The 12,231-nt window shown below is 38.8% G+C and overlaps 2 protein-coding genes and 1 long non-coding RNA gene across 5 annotated transcripts; 1 reads left to right on the plus strand and 2 right to left on the minus strand.

Annotated features, from left to right (window-relative positions):
- Positions 1-2: 2 nt before the first annotated feature.
- On the minus strand, positions 3-6,454 carry LOC116916607. Of its 2 annotated transcripts, none has more exons than XR_006643176.1 (5): positions 2,892-6,454; positions 2,680-2,818; positions 2,440-2,597; positions 912-2,342; positions 3-844 (listed from the first exon to the last, which is right to left on the minus strand). XR_006643176.1 is itself a non-coding variant. In XM_032921871.2 (5 exons), exons 2-5 carry the CDS (start codon positions 3,109-3,111, stop codon positions 2,110-2,112), a joined length of 594 nt encoding a protein of 197 aa, XP_032777762.1. In that variant the 5' UTR covers positions 3,112-3,129; positions 3,582-6,454; the 3' UTR covers positions 1,815-2,109. The 2 variants fall into 2 exon arrangements, 1 of the variants encoding a protein (XP_032777762.1); XM_032921871.2 differs by lacking the exon at positions 3-844 and having other exon boundaries at positions 1,815-2,342; positions 3,048-3,129; positions 3,582-6,454.
- A 930-nt stretch (positions 6,455-7,384) lies between these two features.
- Positions 7,385-10,822, minus strand: LOC116916613 (1,4-alpha-glucan-branching enzyme). The gene is made up of 14 exons (XM_032921877.2): positions 10,517-10,822; positions 10,289-10,458; positions 10,101-10,216; positions 9,902-10,024; positions 9,677-9,821; positions 9,504-9,594; positions 9,229-9,438; positions 9,099-9,170; positions 8,872-9,043; positions 8,578-8,787; positions 8,338-8,509; positions 8,082-8,266; positions 7,770-8,018; positions 7,385-7,714 (listed from the first exon to the last, which is right to left on the minus strand). The coding sequence occupies exons 1-14, from the start codon at positions 10,666-10,668 to the stop codon at positions 7,667-7,669; spliced, it is 2,115 nt and encodes a 704-aa protein (XP_032777768.2). The 5' UTR covers positions 10,669-10,822; the 3' UTR covers positions 7,385-7,666.
- A 123-nt stretch (positions 10,823-10,945) lies between these two features.
- On the plus strand, positions 10,946-12,087 carry LOC116916614. Of its 2 annotated transcripts, XR_006643179.1 has the most exons (3): positions 10,946-11,049; positions 11,135-11,213; positions 11,297-12,087. It is a non-coding gene; the product is annotated as an uncharacterized LOC116916614 (long non-coding RNA). The 2 variants fall into 2 exon arrangements; XR_004390713.2 differs by lacking the exon at positions 10,946-11,049 and having other exon boundaries at positions 11,083-11,213.
- Positions 12,088-12,231: the final 144 nt, after the last annotated feature.

Below are 12,231 nucleotides of genomic sequence, written 5' to 3' on the forward strand. Positions count from 1 at the left end.
CGATCGTCCGACACGCCGGATGGTAATGATGATGCATCTCTATGCAACTCAGCTGACCTATGGCTCTTCGATCAATCAAAAACAAAAATGATGATAGATGTAAACTTTTCAAATAATGTAGAACTCAGCGATCGTACTAAACACTCACTCATAACACAGCCGAATAATGGATTTATATCTTATCGACGCATTGATTGTATGGCAATTCTGTTAAGCAAGACGTGAATTGTGAGCCATTAGCTTGTCTTCCAGCTGTCATAATTATTGTAGTAATTAGACAGGTGCTTATATCGAATGCCCCCTTTTCAAGTCTCCAAATGCACACCACTCGCGTTTGCGATTGAACGAAGAATAGCTTCTCATTAAAAACATTTTTCGTGGCAATGCTGTCCTGATGCCTGGAGGTTATCGATCATATCGCTTTTTTCTGTCTGCCTCTTATTGCTGTGTGTGTCCAGAGTATTTATTCCGGATTGGATGTTTTTCTTTCATTTTTATTTGTTGGAGTTTGTTTGGTTTTAGTTTTTTGTGTTTTTTTTTAGAGGATGGCCCCTTTCAGCGGTCACTAAAAGCAAAGTCATGTTATTGTTTTTTATTTTTCCAGACCAAATATTTCCCCTTCTTTTTTTTGTTCTCTTCCTTTTCTTTTGTCATCTGACCGTTTGTTTTTCTTTCTGCTTTTTTTTTTCGGGAGTCTGTATGTGTGTCCCCAACTATTTCGTTCGCTACATTTATCTATAAATGTAATACGCGCGACCTTGTGATATTCTCCACTCCGTTGAATTTATTTTACTTTTTTTTTCACGTTGGATCGTGCATTAATTCGTCGAGTAAATCCTTTTTCCTAAAAGGAAAATGTCCGATAAGAAAAACTATTTGAAAGAAAAACAAATAGAATTGGGCATTCTTACCGCCATAGGTATGTCGAATTGTACCTGTTCTTAATGGACGCTATTGCCGTGTTTTAATGTGGAGCACTGGGTGTCGCAACGCAAATAATGGCTGCCGTCCAGTTTCGAGATTTTTATGTATTTTTTGTTTCCAGTTGGGCAAGATTTAAATGCGAGCTACAGAAACTGCTTCTGATGGCCGTCATTGGAGAGACAAGCCAGAAAGAGGGAGTAGAGGAAAGAGATGATAATTTAACATTCTACGTCGTCAAATAAGTCTGTCGATAGATGTTATCGATCAGAGAGCAGGGAGGAGGAGTCGCACGAGAAGGCTTTCTTTTCTTCTTCTTGTGGATATTTGCTGACAGGTTTTTGTCTTCGAGGACGAGGGACACACTAGGATGGGGGACATTAAAGAAGAAGCTCTCGACATTCTTGCCCTTTTCTTGGGCGATCTTTATCGACAGGTTTCCTCCTTCTTTGGGTCTCTTGTCTCTTTATTTTTCTCTCTCTTCCCACCGTTGGGTTCTTTTTTATCTTCTTCTTCTTCTTCTTCTTCTTCTTTTCCTTTCCGCCTGATTTCCCTACGAGGTTGATCCTCATCAGGGCTCAATGTGTTACATTCTCTGACAGGTGGAAAACCAAACATTCAACAGAATTTTCATCGTTCTCATTTTAATTTCCTTTTTTTTTTTTCCTTTTCGTTATCTATTTTTTTTCCCTCCCATTTTAAATCCTTGCTTGTCTACGCTCAACATCACTTCGTTGATGATGATGACAGGGGCTAGTTGAATTGGTTCGGTCAATCATCATTATCTTCTCGTTGAAATGTTAATTGAATTGCGTGGCTCTCTTTTTATTCAAATAGATTCTGGGGCAACTTGTTTATTTTAATAATGACGCAATAAAACAAAAACTCGTGAATTGTGAATTTTTTCTTACAGTTTTGGTTTTATTGTTTATTTTCTATTGTGAAATTGATAAGCGCCGTTATACAACCAGCCGAAGGGGGGTATGGGAATCGAGTCGTCGTTTTAGTTAGTCGACATGTTTGGGCAAAGGAATGCGTTGTGTACACATTGTTACACAATAAAAAAAAAAAGGAAGACGAGAAAAGATTAAAAGAAAACTGAAATTTCGCTGTCTGTCCATAAAGGATGAAAAAAGAAAAAGAAAGAGAGTACATGACATCTAGCGGCTGATAGTGGAAGATCGCCCATCAGTAGACCTGTTGCCTCTGAAGAACGCAACACCCCGTGATACCGATGACCAATAAAACGACCATACCAACGCAGAAAACGATCATAACAGTTGGATTGGAGAGTGAGTTATTATTATGGCTGTTATTATTGTTGTTACTAAACGTCAATACGCCATGGCTGGTTTTATCGGTTGGAACGTGAATGGCGCCTTCACCGATATTATCGCCAGTTTCCCTCTCGCTGACTCCTTCTTTAGATTTAAATTTAAGTAAAAATGGGCATCCAAAACGATTACTCTCAGCAGTTATATATGATCACTTATATCAGATTTTGAAGTTCGTGCTTACCAGGTTGTCCGGTGCGATCAGTTTGAGTTAGCTCTTGTAGTCGCAAATCCTCTTTATTGCACATTTGAGTCCGACAGCAGAGCAAAATGGGCCATCTAACACGCAGCGATGACGTGCCCTTTGGTGGACGGTTTTCGCACAGAAGAGGTGTCTTCAGGCTAGTAGTAAATTCAGCGGATTTATTACGGCCAAAAAAAAAAAAGAAAAATATTTAATGCTTTGTAACTGATGGGTTATTACTTGACGCAGCCTTTGGTGACCGGATTAGTTCCATCCCTGCGATCCAGGTACTGAGAATAACATAAACCGGAAGTGGTACAGACAGGCTCGGCCATCTCCTGGCAAATTCGTGTCGTACAGATGCACTGAATTGCTTCGTCTTTAACACAAACAACAACAAAAATTTATTTCAAGTTTTGACCTTACTGGGAATGCATTTACAAACAGCCTACATTTCTGTCTTGGCTGAATGGAAATTTCATTAATGGTCGCCGTGTAGAGTTTAGTTTGGTTGAATGGCAACGATTAAGGACTGGGATTTTTCATGTCGTTATAACATCGTACAAGAATTGTTGAGTCTACATGTGTTGACTCCAAAGTTACATTACCTTGTTCGCTTTCAGCCATGGCCAAGCTCACCAACATTAAAACAGCGTTCCAGTGGACTTCCATTAGTTGTCGATATCGTCTCTGTTGCGTAGAAAATAAGACCGTGACTGAACGCCAAATAATGCAAATTTCAGGGAGTTCGATAAAACAAGAAAACTATCAGCAGAGTTGGCTTGAATCTTGCTCAAGATGAAAACAAATATGAAATCGACAAAGTTTTCCTCAATTGCAGAAACAGCCGAACACCTGGTCGAACCTTTTGAAACTGTCGGCAGGTTGGAGTGGCTGGTAACCCTCGTGAAATGTGTGTATAATTTTGTACATATACGAACAAAACAAAATGACAAACATCTTCGGGACTAAATTTGTACGACGTGCTGGGCTCGTGCGCACCAGACCGTTCAAACAGTTCAGACAAGGGAAGCGAAAGCTATTCATCAAGTTGTAGCCCATTTTTGGAAAAAAATATATATGTTTCCTCTTTGAGGCTCAACAGTCAACACAGTATTGGTTGGTAAAAATGGAACCAATACCTTATTCTAGCAGTCGTTCTCTCGCCTTGCTGTTTGCCATATTTCAAAGTCTGCTGGTAATTGCAGACGAATTTTTGTCTTCCGAAAAAGAGAGAGTTCAATGACAAAACAATGCGTTGAATGGTAAAATCTAAAATGAGGTCGTTGAAGGGCTAACCAGAACTTTAATTAGGAACACAGCATATTCTATTCCCCATACCATGTTATATTAATCGATCCATTTATTTGTTGAACAATTATGTTTGTTTACTAACAGTTTGCCGATTGATCAGAAGTTCAAATGTTCAGTTTTACTTTACGTGGGGCTAGAGTGAAGACCATTCAGCTTTAAAATAAGGACTGTGTAATATTTCGCCTAACGCGATCACTCAATTTGGAACCCTGTTGGATTTTAATAGGGAGACTACATCAGGCAGTTCAACAAGCATTTGAACATGAAACGTGTACATAAAACCCCATTTAGACTTTATTAAGGACCAACTTCGACCGTCGCTTAAGAGTGACATAATGCTCAGTCCATCCCGTCACTTTCCCAGTTTCAGCCTTGCATGTAGCCTTGTAATTTCCCGATAGGGATTCTGTCTAGATGGGCTCATGTGTACAGTACATCACCGATACCGATTTTTACGATATTTCTCTCAATAGATGGCGTTGCTGTAATAGGGATAAAACACAGGTTTGAGAGTCGTTCAGATTAGGGCTCAGCCCCGATGACATTCTAATCGGGGAAGCTCGGTGCGGAACTGTGCTATAATCGGTGCTGCACCGATAGCACCGCTTCAGCCATAGGAGGTTAGTTTTACCAGTGACCTTGCGTTCTGATAGGCCAACGAGAATCACGTGATTAGGGTCACATTTTGTTCTTGTTGGCCGCAGGGCAACTGCCAATTTAGATCACTATAATCGGGGAAGGCACCGATCACCGATATCACCGCACCGATCACCGAAATCACCGAACCGATAAAGATCATCCCCGCACCCAATCGACTAAAAAGTTCCCCGATTGGCGCGGGGCCGAGCGCTAGTTCAGATTTGTTTTATACGTTTTGTGGGTTATTGTGCTGCCGCTCCCGGACTAGGGCGTCCTCACTCCGTTCGTGAAGTTTCCGATAGGGTTGGGCTGAAGTTGCTCTTGAATCGCGGCAACCGTATATGCTAAGATTACACTCAACGGCTCCCGCTGTTCTCGAAGTTTTCGATAGCGTTGGAGAAAAAATCACACAGTATATTCAAAACTGACCACTAATTTCGATTAAGTAAATGGTTTCCTTGTTAAATTAGCAAAAATAAACATTAAAAACCGTAACCAAGTTGTGCGCCAGCATGCTACAGCGCTAGCTTGATACGGCACAATTATATATTACATTTCAAAAACGGCTGATTTAACGAGAAAACAAATCATTACCCCAAGACGAGCATTCAATCAAGAATATACTTTGCGATTTTCAACCAATTTCAAGAGATTTCGTATTTTGCAGATTTTGAGAAAAATGAGAAGGGTATAGCCTTCCCACTTTTTCATTTTTCGCAAAAATCTAGATCTAGTGAAAAATACATGATTTAGATTCGCAATTGAACGCTGATCACGAAAATTGACTTTGTTTTGTCGTAGGTCCTAAAGTTATCAAAATAAACATAAAAAACCGTAACCAAGTTGTGCGCCAGCACGCTACAGCGCTAGCTTGATACGGCACAATTATATATTACATTTCAAAAACGGCTGATTTAACGAGAAAACAAATCATTACCCCAAGACGATCATTCAATCAAGAATATACTTTGCGATTTTCAACCAATTTCAAGAGATTTCGTATTTTGCAGATTTTGAGAAAAATGAGAAGGGTATAGCCTTCCCACTTTTTCATTTTTCGCAAAAAACTAGATCTAGTGAAAAATACATGATTTAGATTCGCAATTGAACGCTGATCACGAAAATTGACTTTGTTTTGTCGTAGGTCCTAAAGTTATCAAAATAAACCTAAAAAACCGTAACCAAGTTGTGCGCCAGCACGCTACAGCGCTAGCTTGATACGGCACAATTATATATTACATTTCAAAAACGGCTGATTTAACGAGAAAACAAATCATTACCCCAAGACGAGCATTCAATCAAGAATATACTTTGCGATTTTCAACCAATTTCAAGAGATTTCGTATTTTGCAGATTTTGAGAAAAATGAGAAGGGTATAGCCTTCCCACTTTTTCATTTTTCGCAAAAATCTAGATCTAGTGAAAAATACATGATTTAGATTCGCAATTGAACGCTGATCACGAAAATTGACTTTGTTTTGTCGTAGGTCCTAAAGTTATCAAAATAAACATAAAAAACCGTAACCAAGTTGTGCGCCAGCACGCTACAGCGCTAGCTTGATACGGCACAATTATATATTACATTTCAAAAACGGATGATTTAACGAGAAAGTAAAAAACATTACCTCAAGACGAGCATTCAATCAAGAATATACTTTGCGATTTTCAACCAATTTCAAGAGATTTCGTATTTTGCAGATTTTGAGAAAAATGAGAAGGGTTTAGCCTTCCCACTTTTTCATTTTTCGCAAAAATCTAGATCTAGTAAAAAATACATGATTTAGATTCGCAATTGAACGCTGATCACAAAAATTGACTTTGTTTTGTCGTAGGTTCTAAAGTTATCAAAATAAACATAAAAAACCGTAACCAAGTTGTGCGCCAGCACGCTACAGCGCTAGCTTGATACGGCACAATTATATATTACATTTCAAAAACGGCTGATTTAACGAGAAAACAAATCATTACCCCAAGACGAGCATTCAATCAAGAATATACTTTGCGATTTTCAACCAATTTCAAGAGATTTCGTATTTTGCAGATTTTGAGAAAAATGAGAAGGGTTCCGCCATAGAAAATCGAAATAGTTCATAATACGGCCAACGGTGGCGCTGAAACACGGCAAAGAAAAATCGGTTCGATAACCGAGCCGGTTCCATAGCTAGGCGGTTCTATAACTGGACCGGCACTGTATAGCCTTCCCACTTTTTCATTTTTCGCAAAAATCTAGATCTAGTGAAAAATACATGATTTAGATTCGCAATTGAACGCTGAACATGAAAATTGACTTTGTTTTGTCGTAGGTCCTAAAGTTTCAAAAATAAACATAAAAAACCATAACAAAGTTGTGCGCCATGCGGGAAAATTTTTAGTTTTCTCATCAAACCAGCTGGTTTTTGAAATAAATGACTAAAGCGTTGCTGGCGCGCCAGCACTATGGCATTTGCGCTATAACTACTACGGTTGCATTTTATTCCAAAACGACATAATTAATGGGGAAAAAAAAATCTTCTAGTCGGAATCGGCGTTTAATTTTGAGTACAACGTGTGTGTTTTTATTGAATTCTAAGAGATGTCGATTTTTTCAGGTTTTGACGAAAATTAGAAGGGTATATATAGCCTTCCCACTTTTTCATTTTTGGCTAAATTTTAGATTTACTTAAAAATGCATGATTTCGATTTGTAATTAAACTACAATCACGGTACGCAAGTTCTTTTTAACGTGAGGCTTATAGTTTTCAAAATAAACGTAAAAAACGGAGTCGCAGTGCTGGCTCGCCACGACGCGTGGGAAGACATCTCTTGGAATTTGATGAAAATCATACAGATTAATCAAAAACTAACGCCGACTTCAAGAAAAACATTTGTTTTCTGGTCATACTAGTCGTTTTTTAAATAAACGGAAGAGAAGTGCTTATAAAGCAAAAAATTTACTTATCCATTTTTTTCATTTATTTAAAAACCTGTAAGCCTGACGTAAAAATAAATTCAATTTTTGTGATTTTTCGTTCAATTTTGAATCGAAAGAATATATTTTAAACTAAATGTAGAATTCGATAAACTCTAGGATAATTATTTCTATCAAACAAGGATAACAAGCAGGTACAAATTAGCATCCAATTTCATGCGATATAACACTGTTAATTTAAACCAAACACCCAAAACTTTCAACAAAACCCGCTCACGCCAAGTGGAGTACGTAATCATAAAAACTCATGCAAAACACTTCACTGACCGTGTGAGAATCTTCCTACTCTGAAGTCCCGAGCACATGTTAATCCATAGGGGCCAACACAAACGACGTGCGACATGGAGCGTACACCTACAAATGATTAATTTTCTTTTTGATGATCTCAATTAACCGAAAAGTGAAATACCATTGTTGAATAAGGACGACCTCCAAACGGTTCTTCAAAAGAAAAATAGTTTGTGTTGTGGTCTAACCGCCCGTGGCCTCCAAATTTATGGTCATCAGAGTCCAGCACAAGGCGATATTTTCCAGCGGCCGGTACGCCAACGCGGTAGTCGGTGAAACTTTGCGTGGGGTTAAAGTTGAACACAAATACCAATCCAGCACGATCGAATGAGATAACCTTGTCTCCCTCATGCTTTGTGCTCACATACCCCTACGTAAACAAGGTTACGTTTGAAAGGTGCAAGAAGTTAAGTTGATCAAGTATACCACTTACTGGATCTTTTTGTAGCCATCCATACTGTTCCTCTAAATGGTTCATGGCAGCATCAAAATCATTTAGGTAACGATACTTGAGTAATTCATCATCAACAAGGTTCCATTGTCTCCGGGCATAGTGGTAAGATTCGTTGTTTCCAACGCGAGGAAAATCCAACCATTCCGGATGACCAAATTCATTTCCTGATTTATTTCAAAGATGCTGAAGCGATGTTCTAAGATACAAATAAATTTTACAAGAAAGGGAAACTTACCAATAAAATTAAGATAACCTTCTCCACCTAGAGCGTGTGTGATGAGTCGAATCATTTTGTGTAAAGCAATGCCACGATCTATCACTGGTGACGAATCCGACAACACCGACATATGGGTATACATTTCTTTGTCCATTAACCAAAATGCAACTGTTTTATCCCCCACTAAGGCCTATATGTATTGACAGAGTAAAAGAGCTAGCTAGTTGAAAACTATTTCATTTTTACTTCGTTCTTTACCTGATCATGAGACTCGGCATAGGCGATGGTTTTTTCCATCCACCTTCTATTGGTCAAAGTGTGGACAAGGTTTCCGACGTTCCAGTCTTCATCTTTGAGTTCCTTCAACAGCTGGATCCATTTATCCGGAATAGCCATCCCCAACCGGTAATCGAATCCGCCACCACCTTCACTCACCGGCCTACATAGAGCAGGCATGCCAGACACATCCTCAAAAAATAGAAAAGGTAGAAACAAATTATTTTTGAAATTCCTTATTTAGTGATGATTCTAGACTGTAAGGAAAGCACATACCTCAGCCACAGTTATGACATCCGGATACATTTCGTGGAGCATATGATTAGCCAAGGTGAGATAACACAAAGCCTCTGTGTCTGTATTGAGTCCAAAATATTCATTGTAATCGCCACTAAAACCCTGACCGATTCCTCTTGAGTGATACAGCATAGATGTGACGCCGTCAAACCTTAAAGAGATTCGTGTAACCATTTTAGTACAGAAACGCGAACCACCGGACATACCTAAATCCATCGAATAGGTACTCTTCCATATACCATCTGAGATTGGAGAGTAAAAAGCGTAGCACTTCCCAACTGGTAGCAAAAGAGAATCTAGACACATCTTTCTCTTGATAGACAAAAAGAGAATTACCTTGAATAGTTAAAAAGCCGACTATCCCAAAGAGTATGTTCACCACGTGCACCTCCGTGAAAAAAACACGAATCTGTACCATCAAATTGATTAAGTCCGTCTAACACATTTTTTGAAGCATGCGAGTGGACGACGTCCAAGAGAACGACGAGACCATGAGAATGTGCCACATCTATTAGCTCTTTGAGTTCTTCTGGGTTTCCGTATCGGCTAGAAATTGAGTTGACATAGTTTAAAGAGTGGCATCAAAGAAATAGGAGCAAAAAGGTACATACCTGGACACCGCATAAAAACTGGTAACTTGGTAACCAAAGCTACCATAGTACGCATGCTCCATGATGGCCATTAGCTGAAGAGCGTTGTACCCTTCGAAATATAAGAAAGGTTGCAATTCTTTCCAAAATCGTGAAATATAGGATGAAACTATTAACAATAACATATACTATACCAAGCTTCACGATGCGTGGAATAACGTTTTCTCTAAACTCCACGTACGAACCAACTTTTCCTTCTGTAGTCGCGATTCCCACATGGCATTCATAGATTCTAAGGCTGCCAGGCCGTTTTGGACGTGAATGCTGGAATTCGTATTTCTGAGAAAAATTCATACTTTCATTGCTTAGTGTGTTCTTTGAATTAAACAACTACAAGATGGATGCTGGTTTAATCATACCTGTGGTGGATGCCAAACAACTTGTTGGTAAGTAAAGCCTTCTTCAACTGGTGGCTTAACAACATAGGTTGCCCATGGAGATAATCTGTCCAACAATGACCCATCCTCACTTTCAACTACAATCTAAAGGTTTTACAACATACTCAATTATTAAATTTTAAACCAAAAATAGAAACACACTAGTTCATTTTAAACAAACCTTCAGTTTTGAACCATGCTTAATTGGACAGGTACCATCTGGGTTGGCAGGAATCTTTAATTCCCATTTCCCAAAATCAAGTTTCTGATATGGATTTCTTTTCTTTTCCCAACCATCTGCAGAGATTCAGCATTTACATCAGTTACAAAGATTAAAAGGGATATGATTTTTTTCTAAATTTAGCATACTGAAATCTCCATACAGGTATAGCTGACAAGCTCCAGGTGCCCACTCTTTGCATGATACACTATTATCTTGATTAATATGGATACCAAATGACTTGTAAGCTGAAGTGAATGTGGCAATACCTCCTTCTGAACCATTTATTTCGTTTCTCAAGTTGTCAAAAGCACCATATCTGAAAATAAAATAGAATTGGAATTGACCTGAGGAATAAAATAAATCTGAATATATACCTGCGTCGTATTTCATCTTCGTGCAGTTTCAAGTACGGATCTCGGTCGAAAAGCTTATCAATTTCTGGCACTAAAACAACAGCAACATCTTCGTCTTTCTCAACGGTTGTGTTACTTTCTGCGTTGACCGAGGACGACGTATTACCTCCCATTATAAATTTGTGGCAAATTACTTCAGCAGCAGAGACTTTCCGTCTTTCACGTTTCACCCGGCTTTAGATATGTGAAACTTAGGAGAGTTGGCAATTGCCTTGGATGTGCTCGAGGATCTAGATCTTTCTGGCAACTGACAATTGAGATCAGACTGTTCGTAAGGACGGGGGAAATGATGGTATGGGAAACAGCTGACGTGCAGAGAGATTTACAAGGCAATCTAGCAAATTAAATGACAACGTCTTATTTAGGAGATATGGTAAAATCTATTTCCCCCCGGCAACCGGGAGGAGCTAAACGTCAAAATTGTCTATTTCCCCCCGGCAGCCAGACGGCACTGTGATAAACTACCGTCTATGATTCGCCCTGCTTTATCAAAGGTGATGGCATCTGTTTTAGACTAATAGGAAAAAGAAACGCAATACTAAAGGTATCTTATATTCTATCCTCTTCTATGTGACGTAGAAATACGTCTTGGTTTGTCCTGAATGGAACTAAATATCGTTTTCCTTTGACTCAACTTTTGCCAATGTCAGGCAAGAAGGTAAGACCAGTTGTATCGTATCTGGCACGCCTAGTTCCGAACAGAAGAATATTCAATTTCGAGTGATTGTACCTATTTCCTAGATTTACCTAGGCATCGTGTAAGCTTTGTGGGATTACACCGTGTCCCTTTCGTGTTCATGCTACAAAGCATTGGGTGGACCAAGTCGTTGCCGACATTGCAATTACTGTTTTTTTTTTTAATTTAAGTACCATAATGTTCCTTCAAATCTACGATTTACGCACGGCAGCATGTGCCGGTCATATTTAGATATATGTGTTTATTATTCGAAAGAATATGACGAGACGTACATGATTGTGACAGCTTTTTTTTTCCAAAAAAAAAATGCAAAGATAAATCATCAGAGCGATCATTTAGAATAAAGTGTATGGGAAGAACTAAGATTTTTCAGAACAGTGGTGATAAAAGATTTTGGAGGGTCGGTGTGTGTAACTACGAAGATAACGAAATACGAAAGGAAATCAACTAAAACAGAGAAAGATTTTTATCCAGGCGGAGAAGAGCGAGGAAAATATATAAATTATTTGGTTGCATAAAATGGTAGAATCGAATTCCACTGACCCTATATAAAAACCCCAGCAGCACATACACGGTACAAAACATGAATGCACACCCCCGAACCGCCACACCACGACGGCCTAGTCAAACCCCACAACCGAAATAAACAATGTCCACGAAATAAAATAAAAAAAGGATCCGAATTTTCGTTTTTTTCACGCTTTTTTGTAACACGAATTTCAATTAACTTTCCTTCAACGTGATGATGGGGGTAGGGGGTAGTGAAAGACCACACAAATAAAGATATAGTCGCACCTCAAATACATAACATTATACCTGTGTCATCAAATTGAAAGAAAAAAAATCGCTCGACAGCCACTAGAGAGACGGAGAAAAAGAGACAGGAGATATGTGTAAAACAAAAATACAAACACACAAACTGAAACTGAAAAAAAAAAAAAGAAAACGGAAAAATAGCCATGAGCCCCCTGAATTCCTT

Source organism: Daphnia magna, linkage group LG2 (genome assembly GCF_020631705.1).
Source record: "Daphnia magna isolate NIES linkage group LG2, ASM2063170v1.1, whole genome shotgun sequence".
Lineage (NCBI taxonomy): Eukaryota > Metazoa > Arthropoda > Branchiopoda > Diplostraca > Daphniidae > Daphnia > Daphnia magna.